Genomic DNA, 20,308 nt, shown 5'->3' on the forward strand with positions numbered 1-20,308 from the left:
GACACGTTTTGAATTTTCGCGCCCCTTAAGAAATAATAAAGAAGTGCATAATTTACTATGATATCCATATTAATTGATGCATATTTTATACGATATAAGAAAATAATTTGAAATAAGTAATAAATAGTGTGGGTATAATAAATTTTTTTTGTATACATAAAGTAACAAGTAAAAATAAAAATATATTTTTAGATACATTTCAAGTAAAAGAGAAGAAGTAAAAAAAGAGGATTATGGATCCACCTAGAAATATATTTCCACTTTTGGCGCCTTTTGTGTTTTTGGAATGAAATATCCAATGGCCTCGGGCTTATAAAACGCCACTGCTTTTATTTCTCTTTTGCTGCGCCTTCTTCTTCTCATCATCAGATCAGATTCTTATGGCCTTTTTTCACCTTTGTTTTCTACTTTTCGCTGTCTAAAACTGAAACTTGCCGCAGTTATAGGATCCAATTCCCACTTTTATCTCTGAAAATCTCACACATCACCAACTACAACTTCTAACTGTCATCAAATCTTGCAAATCCCCTCAGTCTCCAATTTTCTTCATCATTTTTTCCTCTTAACCAAACATGAACACAGTTCCATTCCCATATTCTTTTTTAACAATTTCGCCAAATCCTCAATTATGTACTAAAAATCCAGTCTTTTTCCCACCCACCAAGCCAAATCCTCAATTATGTATTAAAAGTCCAATCTTTTTCACTTCTTCCGCAAAAAGGTGTTACTCAAAATCAAGAACTAAAAGACGGAGCCTTTTCTCAGTTTCTTGCTTGATTATGGACAAAGAAGCACCTGTAGAAGAGGGGTTAAGTGTTGTTGACAAAGTTCAGATTTTAGCTTTGGAATTTAGGTCCTTATCAGAACCAATTGATAGAGTGAAAAGATTATTACACTATGCAAGTATTCTCCCTCCATTAAGCGAGTCAGCTAAGGTTCAAGAAAACAGAGTCATGGGTTGTACAACTCAGGTTTGGTTAGAAGTTAGGATGGATAAAAGGGGTTCAATGAGGTTTAGAGTAGATAGTGATTCAGAGATCACAAAAGGGTTTTGTTCTTGCTTGATATGGTTGCTTGATGGAGCAGAACCAGAGGAGATTTTAAGTGTTACAGCAGAGGATTTGGCTGATATGAATGTGGGGTTACCTAGAAAAGGACGTTCGAGGGTAAATACTTGGCATAATGTGTTGTTTAGTATGCAGAATAGGACTCAAGATTGTGTTCAGGAGAGGAATAGAGCAGCTTTGTCTTTGGAAGATTTTCATTCTTTAGTTATTAAGCCTCATGGAAGTTACCTGGAATCTGAGGTTGGTTGTTAAGTAGCATTTGTTTATTCTTTTTATTGGTTTTGTTTATGTTTATTTTGTGAGTGTAGTACACAATGATTTAGGGAAGATCCAAAGGGATCTTTGGATTCTGCTTTTAAAGAAATGACTTTGTATCTTTAATCATGGATGGCATGATATCATACTTTGTTTTTTGTTGTTGTTAGAATTGTATTGTACTAAAGTTTCTTTCTTATTCAAGATGCTATATGTGCTAAAATTGTACTTATAGTGTGGTAAGACCATCAACCACAACTTTCCAGGAAATTGTGACAAATAAAAAATTAAAAAAGGAAAAGCACCTATTAGTTCTTTAATCCATTATTCAAGAGAAAGCAGATATTAATTAATGCTAAGAAGTCACTAGTATCATGGTTTGGGTCTGAACAGTTAGACCTGAAGTCAGAGGCGGATTCAAAATTTAAACTTAATTAGTTCAACCTTTAAGATTTTTAGCACTGAGTATATTCACTTTTTAAATTATAGGTTTAAAATTTATATTTGTTGAAATATTAGTGGTTTTGTATATGCATATCTATGTCCAGTGTTGAAAATCAGTGGAACTCATTGAAATAGAGTGCATCGGCTTCTGCTCATGAAGTAGATTGCTCAAACATCTACATATTTGTACAAGTAAAGGCAGGTTCCATGCTGAAGCTTTCCAGTTTTTCAATTGACACTTGTTACGTCGTTAGAAATAGAGCTACTCTGGATTTGAGACATTCTATAAAGATAGGAAACCATCTTATGAACTGCAGAATAGAAAGTTTTTCAGTTCCAAATGTCTAGTTCATTGGGACTTTCGTTGTCTTTGGGCAGTATTTGTTATATAGCATATGTATCAACTACTCTGGTATATTGGTCTATGATGTGATGACCTCACTGTTTATTAGATAACTGTGTATATGTAAAGTTCCCAGTTATAAATCCTTTGGATTTTTTACAGTCATGTAGAATGATTTCAAATTAGGATTCCAGACTGTTAATAACCTCATCATAGAAAAATGTGTTTTGGCTTAAAATGTTGCAGGGTTTGCCTTTAAGTAATAACTTTTTTGCTGCATATTTCCTGTTTTTTTAGTAGTTGAAAATAAGAAAAGAAATGTCTTTTTCTCTGATGTGTTTCAACTTTCAAGTTAAGCATATCTCATTATCCCCATTTGTCTGATATTTATAAGCGTTATTAAATTAGGTGTGAAAGCATATGTGATCTCTAACAGACCCTTTGCTCATAAATGAATTTATGCCTGTCTCTGAATGGTTTTTATCTTTAACTTATTGCATATTATCTTGTTGCTTGCTGCCTAAATGCAGTCTTGAAGTCAAATAATTGTTAGCCTAGCTTTGCACTGTTGTTGGTTGAATCTGCTTAAGTTTCAAACATCATCATCTTCTGTTAATATAAGGCTTTTGTTCTCCGATCCACGTGGCAATTTCCTTCCCATTGCTATTCAGAGGTAGAAATCTTTCTCATATCTTTTCTTTTTAGTATGCTGCAACTACTGATAACGCTACATGTCATTTTCTATAATTCAAACCTGTTATTCTGTTCTTTTACTAACATGTTATTCTGTTCTTTTACTCTGAATGTGCAGTTTGGTCATTGGTGTATGTCTGAATTCACGAGGGCAATAAGGCAGAATGATTACAGAGATGGATGTACAAGAAAGTAGTCGACGATATTTACGGGACTGCTGACAGAAACTCTCTCTTTTGCTTACTATTGTAATAAATTTCGGGGTGGCTATTACTATAGCATAATATTTGCACTCTTTCAAGGTATTTGATTGAAGATGAGCAATGAACTTTTCCGCTTCAGAGGCCCGACTAAGGGCAAACGCTTAGGTCTATTATAGGATTTTTTTTCATTCTAAGGGACATCGAACCTGAGACCTCTATTAGATCAATTAAAGGCAGATAAATTCTATGCATTCCATCACAACCATTGGTGATGGGCAAAATAAAAGAAGAGTGAAATCAGGTGGATACACTTGCTGAAAATGCTGTGTTTCTTTTTCATTTCCTTACTATTTTTTTGACAAACCAAACAAGGGTTAATTCCTTTCCAGAAAAGAAAAGCGTAGGAAAACTACTTCCAACTTTGCCGTGAAATGGTCTCAAAGAGTTTTCTAGCGAGAGCAAGAGTATTTTTTTTCTTGACATTTATGAAAGAACGGTAAGTGCAAGGTTTCTAGTGTTAGGACTTTTTATTTTTTCTGAAGTGCCACAATTATTCGGTGAATTTTAACTTCTAAGAGTGGCAATTTCACTTTTAGCCGCTCGGCTCAAACTTTTGACAACCTCTAGCCCACATATTTATTATGCAATTTGAAGGTAAAAATAGCATGTTGCGCCTTATTAGGTCGCCCCATTTAACATATATTCATATTTTTTAAATTATTTAACCTATACCCTAATTTTGACAACTTCAGACCCGCCGTTGCCTCCTCTTCTTCTCCTGCGACCTATGCGCTCCTTTCTTCCTCCTCTTCTTTTCCTTTTCTTTTTCTTTTCTCTCTCAAACACATGAGACTCTGTGTAAGTATTATTGATTGGATATAAAGGATTCTGTGACTCAATTATTGAATGCCATAACAGGAAGATGGACTCCATCTACAACTGATTATGCAACACGCCGTTTCCCTGACTTTGGTGTAATCACCAACATCATCAATGGTGGACTTGTGATGACCTCATCATTTGTTTTATAAATAAATTCTGCGTTCCGAGGCCTTAAAAACCTCTTTCAGCATCACCTCGATTTGCGTGCGCAGTCCGGGAGCATAGCCGGAAAGCCATTATGTGAAAATTTGTGAAAAATGATAAATTTTAACTTTAAAATAAATTTAAGTTGACTTCGGTCAACATTTTAGATAAACGTACCTGGACCAGTGATTTGACGGTCCCGAAGGGTCCGTAGGAAAATATGGGACTTGGGCGTATGCCCGGAATCGAATTCCGAGGTCCCAAGCCCGAGAAATAAATTTTTGAAGAAAATTATTTTCTGGAATACTTATGAGTTTTTGAAAATGAAATGTATTTATAATTTGATGGTATCGGACCCGTATTCTGGTTCTGGAGTCCGGTACAGGTCTTATATGTGGTTTAAGTCGAGTCTGTGAAATTTGGTAAGAAACGGACTAGAAATGACGTGAATCGGACCGTATTTGAGAAAATTGGAAAATTTGAAGTTCTTGAGTGATTTCATGATTTTGGTGCTAAATTCATAGTTGTTGATGTTATTTTGGCAATTTGATCGCACGAGTAAGTCCGTAGGGTATTTTTGAGGCAGTGTACATGTTTAGTTTGGAGCCCCGAGGGCTCGGGGTGAGTTTCGGATAGGTCTCGGAAGGCTTTTGAACTTAGAAAAAGTTGCAAGTTTTCAATTTCTGGTGTTCTGGTGTGTTGTTCTTCGCGTTTGCGGAAGGACTCTCGCGAACGTGAAGGGTTAGTTAAGCTGAAGGAAATCTCCGTCTACGCGAACGCGAGACACAGGACGCGAACGCGAAGCTTTGGGGGTGTTTCCCTTCGCGAACGCGGACCTGCTATCGCGAACACGAAGGCCTTTGGGCCTGGGCAGGGGGAAAGGGATTTTTCTCCACGCGAACGCGGCCACCCGACCGCGAACGCGAAGGCTCAGGGGGCTGAAGCTCCGCGAACGCGAGCCTGTGATCACGAACGCGATGGCCAATTGGGCCTGACCCATCGCGAACGCGACAGACCCATCGCGAACGCGATGAAGGTTTGTCCAGTGATTTTTAAACAGTAACAGAAACGGGATTTAACCCAAAACTCATAACTTCTTCTTCCAAACTCCAAATTGGGCGATTTTTGAAAGAGAACTTCACCACAAATCCGTAGGTATGTAATCTTAGACTCATTTTCTTCAATTTTCATTAACATCTATTAGATTTATATGCCTAAATCATGTTCTTAAGGGTAACAAATTAGGGATTTGGATAGAGTTAGGGCTTTTTGTATAATTGGAATTTAGACCTCGTTTTGGGGTCGGATTTCAAAACTAATTACATATTCGAGCTAGTGGGTGAATGGGTGATCGAGTTTTGGTCTGAACCTCGTGTTTTGACCAAGCGGGCCCGAGGAGGTCGATTTTTGACTTTTTGGGAAGAATGATAGGGAATCTATAATAAAGCATTGGAATCAAATTGTTTAGCGTTTATTGATATTATTAAGCCGATTATGTCTAAATACAATTGATTTGGAGCCAAATTCAAAAGGAAAAGTGGTGTTTGAGGTTTGAGTTGGTCGTGGAAGTTCGAGGTAAGTGTTTGGTCTAACCTTAGCTTGAGGGATTAGGAGTTGTGCCCTATTTGCTACGTGTTACTTGTTGAGTATGACATATAGACATGGTGATGAGTATCTATACGTTGGTGTCAAGCATGACCGTGAGTCTTAAATTAAAATTGTTGTGTTCTTAACAAATACTACGAATGCCTAAGTTGTTGATTCTCTGTGTTGAGCACAGATTATGATTATTCTCGTGGAAATTACTTATGATTGAGTATTACTGCTAGTAGAGGAAGTTAGATATTGGAACAAGTTTGGTTATAGCTGATTTTCCCTTGCCAGGATTTACTTATATTGTCGATTCCCTTGCCGGGATAGTGTTGTTTCTTTATTGATCCCTTTCCGAGACTCCCTTTGTGATTGGTATTGAACTGTATATGCGGATCGGGTTGCAAGCCGCAACAATATTATATTTTGATCGGGTTGCACGCTGCAACAATATTATGTTTGGATTGAGTTGCACGCCGCAACAATAATATGGTTGGATCGGGTTGCACGTCGCAATAGTATTTTTATGATTTGGATCGGGTTGCGTGCCGCAATAATAGTTAATACAAGTGCTCATTGGTTGGTTACGAGTTCCTTATTCTTTTGCTGTGAATTCTAAATTGTTCTTTATGTTTTCTCTTAAATTACTGTTGGTAAATGATATTCCCCCGCAACATGTCCCCCTCCCATCTTTACTTGTTTATTTCTGTTTTATTTTCCGTTGTATATTATATAACTGCACACGTTTATTTGGTAGTCTGGTCCTAGCCTCATCACTACTTCACCGGGGTTAGACCAGGCATTTACCAGCACATGGGGTCGGTTGTGCTGATACTAGAGTGTCACCCGGGCAGGCTTGCTTCCTGTAGCACCAGCCATCTCTCAGGCTGGAGGAGGAGCCCAAACTCCTGCTATTTGCACTCCGGAGCAGATGGCTCCCCGGTTTCAGACTCCAGCAGCTCAGATAGTTAGAGCAGTTTAGCCGGGTATGGTAGCTCAGACCGGTGATGGAGCAGTTATGTTTGCTGATGCTTTGTGGAGATTGGACAGGTTCACCAAGGTCTTCAGTACTACTTTCAGCGGTGCATCTTCTGAGGATCCCTAAGATTATCTAGACAGCTGTCATGAGGTTCTCAGGAACATGGGGTAGTGGAGACCAATGGGGTTGACTTTGCTACCTTCCACTTGTCTGGATCCGCCAAGACTTGGTGGAGAGATTATTATTTGGCTAGACCAGCCGGATCACCAACTTTGACTTGGGAACAGTTTACTCAGCTATTTCTGGAGAAGTTTCTCTCTATCACTCAAAAAGAGATCTATCGGAGGCAGTTTGATCATCTCCAGCAAGGTTCTATGACCGTTACTCAATGTGAGACCAAATTCATCGACTTGGCCCGTCATGCTCTTATCATACTTCCCACCGAGAGAGAGAGAGGGGGTGAGGAGGTTCATTGATGGACTTATTCAGTCGATTCGACTTCAAATGGCTAAGGAGACAGGGAGTGAGATTTCTTTTCAGGAGGCAGCCAATACGGCCAAGAAAGTTGAGATGGTTATGTCGCAGGGGGTGGTCAAGGGTCGGACAAGAGGCCTCGTCATTCAGGCAGGTTCAGTGGCGCCTCGTCTGAAGGTAGGGATTCATATGGTAGAGGCCATCCTCCTAGGCCTTTTCAGTCAGCACTTCAGGTTTCTCACGGCGCATCGGGTGGCCATGGTTCTCATATGCAGTATTCTGATCAATAGCCCTACAGTGCACCACCAGCTCTTATCAGTTCACCGCCACTCCAGAGTTTTCGGGGTGGTCATTTAGGTCGCCAAAGTCAGTCTCCGTTTCCTCAACCGTAGCACTCAGGTGGATGTTTTGAGTGCGGTGAGTATGGTCATATCCGGAGGGCTTGTCCGAGATTGGTGGGTACTCACTCACAGCAGCAGGGTTCCCGTGCTATGGTTCAGGCACCAAGTGTTCCACCGCCCGCTCCGCCAGCTAGGGGTGGGGGTATAGATGCTAGAGGTGGAGGTAGAGGTATTAGAGGTGGAGGTCAGGCAGCTAGAGGTGGAGGCCAGCAACAGACTGTCCTAGAGATGTAGTTTAGGGTGGTGGGGCTTAGCCCCGATGTTATGCTCTTCCAGCCAAGCCTGAGGTTGAGGCTTCCGATGCAGTTATCACAGGTACTATTCTAGTTTGTAGCAGAGATGCTTCAATTTTATTTGATCCAGGGTCTACATACTCCTATATGTCATCTTATTTTGTACAGTATCTGGTCATGCCTAGTGATTCCCTGAGTGCCCCTATATATATGTCTACACTGGTGGGTGATTCTATTGTGGTAGATCGAGTCCATCATTCGTGTATATTTTTGATTGACAGTCTTGAGATTTGTGTAGATTTGTTACTTTTGGACATAGTTGATTTTGATGTCATATTGGGGATAGATTGGTTATCACCTTACCACGCTATCTTGGACTGTCATGCCAAGACTATGACCATAGCCTTACCGGGTCTACCCCGTTTTGAGTGGAGAGGGACTCCTGGTCATTCTACCCGTAGTGTTATCTCTTATGTGAAGGCTCGACGTATGGTCGAGAAGGGGTGTTTGGCCTATTTGGCATATGTTTGTGATTCTAGTACCGAGGTTCCTTCTATTGATTTTGTGCCTGTTTTTCTTGAGTTCCCTGAGGTATTTCCATCAGACCTGCCGGGTATGCCACTCAACAGGGATATTGACTTCTGCATTGATTTGGCTCCGGGCACTCAGCCCATTTCTATTCTGCTGTATCGTATGGCCCCGTCTGAGTTGAAAGAGTTGAAGGAGCGGTCGCAAGACTTGCTTGAATAAAGTTTCATTAGACCTAGTCTTTCGCATTGGGGTGTACCGGTGTTGTTTGTTAAGAAAAAGGATAGAACGGTGCGAATGTGTATAGATTACCGGCAGTTGAACAAGGTTACAATCAAGAATAAGTATCCATTGCCGAGGATTGACTTGAGATCTGGCTACCATTAGTTGAGGATTAGGGCATCTGATATCCCTAAGACAGCTTTCCGCACTCGGTACGGGCATTATGAGTTCTTGGTGATGTCATTCGGGTTGACAAATGCCCCAATAGCTTTTATGGATTTGATGAACCGAGTGTTCAGGCCTTACTTGGATTCATTCGTGATAGTCTTCATTGATGATATTTTGATCTATTCCCATAGTCGGGAGGAGCACAAGCAACATCTTAGAGTGGTTCTTCAGACTTTGAGGGATAGTCAGTTGTATGCCAAGTTTTCGAAGTGTGAGTTCTGGTTGAGTTCGGTTGCATTCTTGGGTCATGTTGTATCAGCAGAGGGTATTCTGGTTGATCCGAAGAAGATAGAGGCAGTCAAGAACTGGCATAGACCCGCATCAACTATAGAGATTCGGAGTTTCTTGGGTCTGGCAGGCTACTATCGTCGGTTTGTGGAGGGGTTTTGTCTATTGCAGTCTCGATGACCAGGTTGACCCAGAAAGGTGCCCAGTTCAAGTGGTCGGACGAGTGTGAGCCGAGCTTTCAGAAGCTCAAGATAGCTTTGACTACGACACTAGTGTTGGTTTTGCCCACAGGTTCAAGGCCATACACAGTTTATTGTGATACATCTCGTATTGGGCTTGGTGCGGTGTTGATACATAATGGCATGGTCATTGCCTATGCCTCGCAGCAGTTGAAGATTCATGAGAAAAACTATCCAGTTCATAATTTGGAGTTGGCAGCCATTGTTCACGCATTGAAGATTTGGAGGCATTATCTGTATGGCGTGGCATGTGAGGTGTTCGCGGATCACAAGAGTCTGCAGTACTTGTTCAAGAAGAAGGAGCTAAATTTGAGGTAGAGAAGGTGGTTGGAGATGTTGAAGGACTATGATATCACCATATTATATCATCCGGGAAAGGCCAATGTGGTGGCCTATGCTTTGAGTAGGAAGTTAGCCAGTATGGGCAGTCTTGCTTATATTCCGGTTGGTGAGAGGCCACTTGCTTTGGATGTTCAGGCTTTGGCCAATCAGTTCGTGAGGTTGAATGTTTCTAAGCCCAGCCGTGTGTTAGCTTGCACGACTGCTCGTTCTTCTTTATTGGGGCGTATCCGTGATCGGCAGTTCGATGATCCCCATTTGTGTATCCTTAGAGACATGGTGCAACACGAAGGTGCCAAGCAGGTTACCTTAGGTGATGATGGAGTTTTGAGATTGCAGGGTCGAGTTTGTGTGCCTAATGTGGATGAACTCCGAGAGTTGATTTTAGAGGAGGCCCATAATTCCCAGTACTCTATTCATCCGGGCTCCACTAAGATGTATCAGGATTTGCAGTAGCATTATTGGTGGCAGAGAATGAAGAAGGACATTATTGCACATGTGGCTCGGTGTTTGAACTGTCAACAGGTTAAGTACAAGCATCAGAGGCCCGGTGGTTTGTTCCAGAAGATTGAGATTCCTAAGTGGAAGTGGGAGCGTATCACTATGGACTTCGTTGTTGGACTCCCATGGACTTAGAGGAAGTTCGATGTAGTGTGGGTTATTGTTGATAGGCTGACCAAGTCAGCACATTTCATTCCTATGGCAGTCTCCTATTCTTCCGAGAGGTTAGCTGAGATCTATATCTGGGAGATTGTTCGTCTTCATAGTGTGCCCGTGTCTATCCTTTCGGATCGAGGTACGCAGTTTACCTCACATTTCTGGACGGCAGTTTAGCGAGAGTTGGGCACATGGGTTGAGTTGAGCACATCGTTTCATCCTCAAACAGATGGGCAGTCCGAGCGGACTATTCAGATTTTGGGGGATATGCTCCAAGCTTGTGTCATTGACTTTGGAGGCTCATGGGATCAGTTTTTGCCTTTAACAGAGTTTGCCTACAACAACAGCTACCAGTCGAGTATCCAGATGGCTCTTTACGAGGCCTTGTATGGTAGGCGATGTCGGTCGCTGGTTGGATGGTTTGAACCGGGAGAGGCTTGGTTGTTGGGTACAAATCTAGTACAGGATACCTTGGACAAGGTCAGGATTATTTAGGACATGTTTCGTACAGCTCAGTCCAAGCAAAAGAGTTATGCCGATCGTAAGGTTCGTGATTTGTCTTTCATGGTTGGTGAACGGGTATTGCTTCGAGTGTCGCCTATGAAGGGCGTGATGAGATTTGGGAAGAAGGGTAAGCTTAGCCCTAGGTTCATTTTCCCGTTTGAGATTCTTGATCGAGTGGGAGAGGTGGCTTACAGACTTGCGTTGTCGCCGAGCTTATCAGCCGTGCACCCAGTGTTTCATGTGTCCATGCTTCAGAAGTATCACGGCGATCCATCCCACGTGTTAGATTTCAGCACTGTCCAGTTGGATAAGGACTTGTCTTATGAGGAGGAGCCGGTAGCTATTCTAGACCGGCAGGTTCGTCAGTTGAGATCGAAGAGTTTTCCCTCTGTTTGTGTTCAGTGGAGAGGTCAGCCTGCTGATGCATCGACCTGGGAGTCCGAGTCCGAAATGCGGAGCCGTTATCCCCATCTTTTCCCCGACTTAGGTATTCCTTCTTATGTCTGTTCGAGGACGAACGGTTGTTTTACAGGTGGAGAATGTGATAACCCAAAAGGTAATCACTTGTTTTAGAAATAAATTTTACGTTTCGGGGCCTTAAAACCCTCTTTCAGCATCACCTCAATTTGCGTGCGTAATCCAGTTACATAGCCGGAAAGCCATTATGTGAAAATCTGTGAAAAATAATAAATTTTGACTTTAAAATAAATTTAAGTTGACTACGGTCAATATTTTGGGTAAACGGACTTGGACCCGGATCCGGATCCGTGATTTGACGGTCCCGGAGGGTCCACATGAAAATATGGGACTTGGGCGTATGCCCGGAATCGAATTCTGAGGTCCCAAGCCTGAGAAATGAATTTTTGAAGAAACTTATTTTCTGGAATACTTATGAGTTTTTGAAAATGAAATGTGTTTAAAATTTAATGGTATAGGGCCCGTATTCTGGTTTCAGAGCCCGGTACAGGTCTTATATGTAGTATAAGTCGAGTCTGTGAAATTTGGTAAGAAACGGACTGGAAATGACGTAAATCAGACCGTTTTTGAGAAAATTGGAAAATTTGAAGTTCTTGAATGATTTCATGATTTTGATGTTAAATTCATAGTTGTTGATGTTATTTTGGCAATTTGATCGCACGAGTAAGTCCGTATAGTGTTTTTGAGGTAGTGTACATGTTTGGTTTGGAGTCTCGCGGGCTCGGATGAGTTTCAGATAGGTCTCGGATGGCTTTTAAACTTAGAAAAAGTTGCAGGTTTTCAGTTTCTGGTGTGTTGTTCTTCGCGTTCGCGGAAGGACTCTTGCGAACGCGAAGGGTTAGTCAGGCTGAAGGAAATCTCCTTCTACACGAACGCGAGACACAGGACCCGAACGCGAAGCTTTGGGGGTGTTTTCCTTCACGAACGCGGACCTGCTATCACGAATGTGAAGGCCTTTGGGCCTGGGCAAGGGGAGAGGGATTTTACTCTATGCGAACACGGCCACCCGACCGCGAACGCGAAGGCTCTGGGGGCTGAAGCTCCGCGAATGCGATGGCCAATTGGGCTTGACCCATCGCGAACGCGATGAAGGTCTGCCCCGTGATTTTTAAATAGTAACAGAAACGGGATTTAACCCAAAACTCATAGCTTCTTCTTCCAAATTCCAAATTGGGCGATTTTTGAAAGAGAACTTCACCACGAATTCGTAGGTATGTAATCTTAGACTCATTTTCTTCAATTTCCATTAACAACCATTAGATTTTTAGGCCTAAATCATGTTCTTAAGGGTAGAAAATTAGGGATTTGGGTAGAGTTAGGGCTTTTTGTATCATTGAAATTTAGACCACATTTTGGGGTCGGATTTCGAAACTAATTACATATTCGGGCTCATGGGTGAATGGGTGATCGGGTTTTAGTCCGAACCTCGTCTTTTGACCAAGCGTGCACGGGGTCGATTTTTGACTTTTTGGGAAGAATGATAGGGAATCTATAATTGAGCATTGCAATCAAATTGTTTAGCAATTATTGATATTATTAAGTCGATTATGTCTAGATACAACAGATTTGGAGCCAAATTCAAAAGGAAAAGAGGTGTTTGAAGCTTGAGTTGGCCGTGAAAGTTCGAGGTAAGTGTTTGGTCTAACCTTATCTTAAGGGATTAGGAGTTGTGTCCTATTTGCTACGTGTTACTTGTTGAGTACGACGTATAGGCATGATGACGAGTATCTATACGTTGGTGTCAAGCATGACCGTGAGTCTTAAATTGAAATTGTTGTGTTATTAACAAATACTACGAATGCCTAAGTTGTTGATTCTCTGTGTTGAGCACGAATTATGATTATTCTCGTGGAAATTACTTATGATTGAGTATTGGTGCTAGTTGAGGAAGGTAGATGTTGGAACAAGTTTGGTTATAGCTGATTTTTCCTTGCCGAGACGTATTTACTTATACTATCGATTCCCTTGCCGAGATAGTGTTGTTTCTTTATTGATCCCTTGCCGGGACTCCCTTTGTGATTGGTGTTGAACTGTATATGTGGATTGGGTTGCAAGTCGCAACAATATTATTTTTGGATCGGGTTGCACGCCGCAGCAATATTATGTTTGGATCGGGTTGCACGCTACAACAATAATATGATTGGATCGGGTTGCACGCCACAATAGTGATAAATGATGTGGATCAGGTTGCACGCCGCAACAGTATTTTTATGATTTGGATCGGGTTGCACGCCGCAATAATAGTTAATAAAAGTGCATATTGGTTGGTTACGAGCTCCTTATTCTTTTGCTGTGAATTTTAAATTGTTCATTATGTCTTCTCCTAAATTACTGTTGGTAAATGATATTCCCCCGCAGCATGTCCCCCTACCATCTTTACTTTTTTATTTCTGTTTTATTTTCCGCTGTATATTATATAACTGCACATGTTCATTTGGTAGTCTGGTCCTAGCCTCGTCACTACTTCGCCGGGGTTAGGCCAGGCACTTACTAGCACATGGGGTCGGTTGTGCTGATACTACACTCTGCACTGTGTGCAGATCCCGGAGCGGCAGCTTTTGGACCATAGCTTTGGGTGGCTGCCTTCAGTCTAGTCAGAGATCTCGAGGTAGTCCTGCAGGCGTCCGTAGGCCCCGACGTTCTCTTCAATCTTTATATCCTGTTTTCATTTACTTCAGAGACAGGTTGTATCTTTCTTTCCAGATAATTATTTGTAGTATTCGTAGACGGTCCGTGATATTGTGACATCGGTTCCGGGTAGAGTTGTACTTGATATTGTCGTACTTGTTTTTGACGAAGTTATCAGATTACGTCTTCCACATGTATTTAGTTATTGTTAATATTTCATCGTTGATCGCATGTTGATTTAAACTGTTAAAAAGGGCTAAATAAAAGAGTTAGTGAATCTATAATACTCGGGTTGACTAACTTTCACGAGGAGGCGCCATCACCACTCCCAAGGATGAGAAATCCGGATCGTGACAGGACTTGAATGTAATAAAGGTTCAAATGCACAGAGGAAGCAAAATTGGTTTCTATAGTAAATACTGTCAGATTTTGGGAGTTTACCATGGCAACAACTTAGACTGTGGTAACCGAAGGCCTTTTGGCCAGTAGAGACCTTAAATCAGTTCTACTACTTTTGTGTAGCAGTTGACACCCTAATAAGGTTTGGTCCATCTAAAAATAATATGATCTCTTGCTTAATATGGAGCCTGAAAAGAGTTTATTGTCAAAACTTGAAGAAGCATCAACTGAAGTTTGGGATTGCAAGGCCAAACTTCAGACATTACCAGGTTAAATTTTGTTTGAAGTTTGCAAATATCATGCCAGAAAAAATTATCTGAAGTTCAAAATAACAAGCTGATTTTGTCTGAAGTTTGCACTATAAACTAAAGAACTTCAGACTAGAAAAATTATCTAAAGTTCAAAATAACAAGCTGATTTTATCTGAAGTTTGCACTATAAATTAAAGAACTTCAGACTAATTTGTCTGAAGTTTGCACTACAAACTAAAGAGCTTCAAACTAATTTCTCTGAAGTTTGCACTACGAATTAATATTTTTTTGATTGCTTTTGCAAGTCAGGCCAAACTTCAAATGAAAATATCTAAAGTTTTACTTTGATAAGGTCATACTTCAGGTAAAAAATTATGAAGTTCAAACTTCAGAAATAAATTATTGCTACTTCAGGCCCCGCATGTCTGAAGTTACTCAAAAAATGGGTACACTTGCAATTTTTTTTACAAAGCGGGTATAAGTTAAATGATGACCCAAAAACTGGGTAGATGCACATGCCCCAATTTGAAGCCAAAAACTAATTATAATAGCTAGCCGGTGAAATAAAAATCTCACTATTCGCATTCTAAACCCATGTCAAGTATTTCAAATGATTTCTAATCTTAGAAATCTCATTTAGCTGGTGAATTCAAAAAAATAAAATATTTTTCAAAAGAGAAAAAGTTACTTAAAAACTCAATTCAGGAAGAAAAAATACACATAAATAACGACATTATATGTGTATGAGAGAGAGAAGTACATTTAACAATGTATACAAGATATACTTTAGATGCACAAACACACGCGGATACACTTAGTATACACTTTAGATACACATACACACTCGGATACACTCAATATACACAAATGACACACTGCCAAACTCAGTACACATTGCATATATTTTAACATTGTATAACAGTGTCTTTACAAATTCTATGTAAAATTAATATACAAGTACCATGTATACAACTTTATATAACTGTATATACAATTTTTATACAAAACTACAACTTTTATACAACTTTTAAGAATTAACTAAAAAAGAAAAAAAAACGAAAGAGTGAGAATTTATATAAATATTTATTACAAAAAAGAAGAAGAAATATTAAAGAAGGAATAAGAAGAAGAAAAAACAAAAGACGATGTATATAAGGTTTTTATATATTATATAAACAAATGATTAAACCTAAAGAAATAACATCTAAAAGGGAAAAAAAAACGCTGAGAGTAATTGTGAGAGAAAGATTATACACTTTATATACAAAAGATGTATTAATTATTCACTTTATATGCATATATATACACACTGCATATATACATTATACATTGTATATATACTTTATATAAAAAATAATTATATGAACATGAAATGTGTATAAATAGCGTATATACATTCTATCAGTATAAATACACCTTTCATACAAATGTGCTTATATAATTATATACATTTTATATAATATTGTTAATACTCACCGTAGCCACTATAATCTTTCACGTCCAATTTTGTATAATATGTGTATAATAAATGTATCATCAGTGTATAATGTATATACAATGATTATACACATATTATACAAGAATTACACGATATATAAATAAAGGAGCATTGATAGTAATGGAGGACAACCAACTTGGCAGAACAAGGTTTTTCTCCGGCAGTGGCCATTTTATTTCCTTCATCTCTCATCTTCTCATAAAATTTATCCAAAAAAATATCATGCAATACCATATCTGAAAGTGGATAGAAAGCGAAGAAGAAGACAACCACCATCAAAATTTGGACGAAAATTACACAAAGAAGATAATATTTTTTCATCTAAGTGAAGGAGGATCGTAAATATAAAAAAATATGTGTTTGTGTCGTTATAGTGGAAGAGAAAAAAAAGAAAAAAAAATATACTGTAGGAGTGAAAAAGGGAGAAGATAAGAAGTGAGGGAAAAGAAGGTTGAAGAAGGGAGAAGATGGGATGGGGGGAGGGGGGAGAAGTAGGCAGCTGAAAGAGGGGAGAAAGAATGGAATTTTAGGGTTTTGGTTGTAAGTTGATATTAAATTGCTAATAAAGGCTAAAAAAGGTAGTTTTTATAAAGTAGGGCCATTATTTTGCCCGAGTGGCCATAGAGTGATGATTTCGTGTTTTTCTCTTCTTATTTTAATTATTTTAGTTTCCTTCTCTCTCTATGTATATAAAATATTACTAATTTCTGGACATGTGTCTCCTGAATTTTGATAATTTTCTTTTAAAAAAAGAAGATTATTAATTATATTATAATTTTAGAATTTTATTCATTTTATAATGCAGACTTGCAATTTTGGGGGAAAAGCTTCTAAAACCAATACAACTATATAAGCAAGAACATTACAAAAAAATAAATACAAGAAGAACACAACTTAACAAATTCACTAATTGCCTTTACCATGTGTATCTAGTCATCCGCCAAAAACACCATAACTCCTGTGGAACCTTTAAAATGGGGAATGATGTTAGAATTTGGACTTACGTTAATTGGTCATAGCCTGAAAAGATAATGACCGGCCCAAGTAATGAGTAAATAAAAGGCCTAATATTAAATACTATGTGTATGGATGAGTGAGGCACAATAATAATGTTGGCTTGTGATAGGTAGACATTCTTTATAAATAGAGGCCAACCCCTCTTTCCCTAGCTATTAGAAAACTCTAGTGTATTCTGCCTCTTGAATACATGGTAACGGTAGACGTCCCATCACTCACGTTCTCCGAGCTGTGAGAGCGCGTAGCTAGTGGATCGTGGAATTTGGTCTCAGGCTTTATTGTGGTTTGCTGTTGCTGCTGAATCCAAGGAGTTTAACGATACGCTCCCTTAAACTCTAACTCAAGATTATGATTTTATATTTATATGATTGTGTCTTAATCTCTGCTATGACTGTAAATTCATTATCTAATACTCCATCCGTTTCAATTTATGTGAACCTATTTGACTGGGCACGGAGTTTAAGAAAAGAGAGAAGACTTTTGATCTTGTGGTCTAAAATGAGGCACATATATTATGTGTGACTATAAATCTTTGTGTAAAGGTAAATTATTTCCAAATAAGGAAAGAAGTCATTCTTTTTGGCACGGACTAAAAAGGAAATAGGTTCACATAAATTGAAACGGAGGGAGTAGTTGATATCAAAGCCACCATAGTTCAAGATTGAGATCATTATTTAATTTTGAGTTTATAAATATGAGCCGATGTTCGTTTCAAATGCTGGATAACAGAATTAATTGAACGTGTTCAACCCATAAAAGTTGAACAAAAGTGTTTTTAATTTCACTAACTTGTTTTGATATCCACTGCGAAATCTCTATTTTTCTTAAGTTGGAGATTAATTTTGTGAATTAAAATAATAATAAAAATTAAAGAGGCGAGTGCTCTGGTGGTGACAACAACCGCAATTTATTCTTACAAGTGGTTTACAATCCCTCCTCTAGTCTGTATTGAAGAGATTCTGAAAGGATTATTTGGTTGAATCATGCTTACCTGAGCCAACATATTTAGATATTTTGTGGTTTTCAAAAAAAAAAAAATAGTAAGTTGCTCACTGACTTCAAATTTACGGCGGCATTAGAGAGACTAATGTTGTCTCTTAAGGTAGGTCACATGGCCTTGTAATTTGGCCAAAAAGTGACTCAATTATGGCCTTTGGTAAACCTTTAAAATTAAAAGAGTGACCCACCAACTAAATCTCTTTCTGTTAACTTATTTTATTTATCATGTTGATTATTTGAATTATACATGACCCACTTAAAATAAATTAGTATTTGATTTTTCTTACCCTCAACTATTTTAGCCGTGACCAGTAGAAAGAGTTTCTTGGAATTTGCTCAATTTTCTTAATTAGAAGAGTTCAAAATTATATAGGCTTATTTTATGTAACACTCTGTAAATTTATATTGGGTGTAAATGTGTTAAATGAATATTCGTATGAAATTTTAGACATGTGAAGTCCTATCGGGATGAGTATGGGTGGAAATAGTTCTTTTGAAATCAAGACGGAGAGTAAGATATATAAGATTCGATAAAATCGACTAAATTTATGGAAGGTCTGTATTCCAGTCTAGTTTTGTAAAAATATATTAGGAATTTAAGAAAAATTAAAACATGAAAGTTGTATTCCTTTGAAATACCTTTTTAATAATGTATTGTGGAGACTGAACGGATATTTGTGAACAAAGTTATGAGCATTTTACTGAATAATGTACAGTATGCGTGCCCAGTTGCCCGCCCAGCTGTCCCGTGCGCGGCAGTGCACTTATGGCAGTGTCGCTGCCCTTGCTGTGTGTTCAGGTGCGCGGTTGGGCTTTCAGCTGCATGGCAGCGCACCCCGGGGTCATTTAAAGATCCCTACCTCGTCCCCGATACACCCAAACACAAAAATTTGCTCTAGAAAGGGAAACTCTCAAGAACCTAACTTCCTCCGAGGTCCCTCCATCATCCAAGGTAAGTTTTAATAATAATTCTAAGTTAATTTCTATTCTCCAACACCTTATTAACATGGGTAAACCCTTCAAATTATTAAATATTCTATTGAGACATCATTGTTGAGAAAAAAAACTCTAAAACTCGAATTCAAAAGGATTAAACGTCAAAAAGGTAATATCTTCACCCTCTAATTAATTATAGCATTGAGTTAATGATTATAGACTCTACATTCATGAGATATGAGTTGATGAGTTTCATCTAAAATTTTAACTGTTAAAGAAAATATATTTTTTAATATATTATGTTTCAACAGGTATGGAGTAAAAACGCAAATTGGATTGGTTATGTTGCTATTTCGAATGACGAAACCTCGAAACGCTTAGGCCGCCGTGACATAACGATTTCATGGAGAGGGACTGTGACTCGTTTGGAATGGATTGCTGATTTAATGGACTTTCTCCATCCGATTTCTTCTAACAAAATACCTTGCCCTGACCCTAATGTCAAGGTTGAATATGGGTTTCTTGATCTCTATACTGACAAAGATGAGAACTGCAGGTAAGATCTATTACATAAATTTGATAGGTTCAATATTTAAGTAATTTTTCAACACTGAACCATTATACTTTTAGTTAAACTCATTGATTATATGCTGCGTACTGTGTAGGTACTGCAAGTTCTCAGCGAGAGAACAGATACTAACCGAGGTGAAAAGATTAGTAGAAAAGTATCCAAATGAGAAAATGAGCATAACAGTGACTGGACACAGTTTAGGCAGTGCTTTGGCAATATTGAGTGCGTATGATATTGTCACGAACTTAGAGTCTATAATCATTTATTCAATGCTATAATTAATCGAGACCAACCCCTCTTTCCCTAGCTATCAGAAAACCCTAACGTATTCTGCCTTTTGAATACGTGGTAACGGTAGACATCCCATCACTCACATTCTCCGAGATGTAAGAGCGCGTAGCTAGTGGATCATGGAAGTTGGTCTCAGACTTTATTGTTGTTTCATGTTGCTACTGAATCCAAGGAGTTTAACGATACGCTCCCTTAAACTCTAACTCTAAAATTATGATTTTATATTTATATAATTGTGTCTTAATCTGTGCTATGACTGCAAATTCATTATTTAACAGTTGATATCATAGCCACCATAGTTCAAGATTAAGATCATTATTTAATCTTTAGTTTATAAATATGAACTGATGTTTGTTTCAAATATTGGATAACAGAATTAATTGAACGGGTTCAACCCGTTAAAGTTGAACAAAACTGTTTTTAGTTTCACTAACTTGTTTTGATATCCACTGCAAAACTCTATTTTTCTTAAGTAGAAATTAATTTTGTGAATTAAAATAATAATAAAAATTAAAGAGGTGAGTGCTCCGGTGGTGACAGCAACCTCAATTTATTCTTACAAGTGGTTTACAATCCCTCCTCTAGTCT

General features: G+C 38.7%; 2 protein-coding genes across 2 annotated transcripts; both read left to right on the forward strand.

Moving 5' to 3' along the window:
- The first annotated feature begins 291 nt into the window (after positions 1 to 291).
- Positions 292 to 3,203, forward strand: LOC104217542 (sufE-like protein 2, chloroplastic). The gene is made up of 2 exons (XM_009767821.2): positions 292 to 1,307; positions 2,921 to 3,203. Exons 1-2 carry the CDS (start codon positions 573 to 575, stop codon positions 2,996 to 2,998), a joined length of 813 nt encoding a protein of 270 aa, XP_009766123.1. The 5' UTR covers positions 292 to 572; the 3' UTR covers positions 2,999 to 3,203.
- A 15,485-nt stretch (positions 3,204 to 18,688) lies between these two features.
- LOC138879827 (phospholipase A1-Igamma2, chloroplastic-like) lies at positions 18,689 to 20,030 on the forward strand. The gene is made up of 4 exons (XM_070159465.1): positions 18,689 to 18,721; positions 19,170 to 19,414; positions 19,524 to 19,651; positions 19,999 to 20,030. Exons 1-4 carry the CDS (start codon positions 18,689 to 18,691, stop codon positions 20,028 to 20,030), a joined length of 438 nt encoding a protein of 145 aa, XP_070015566.1.
- Positions 20,031 to 20,308: the final 278 nt, after the last annotated feature.

Source organism: Nicotiana sylvestris, chromosome 10 (assembly GCF_000393655.2).
Source record: "Nicotiana sylvestris chromosome 10, ASM39365v2, whole genome shotgun sequence".
NCBI classification, from domain to species: Eukaryota; Viridiplantae; Streptophyta; class Magnoliopsida; order Solanales; family Solanaceae; genus Nicotiana; species Nicotiana sylvestris.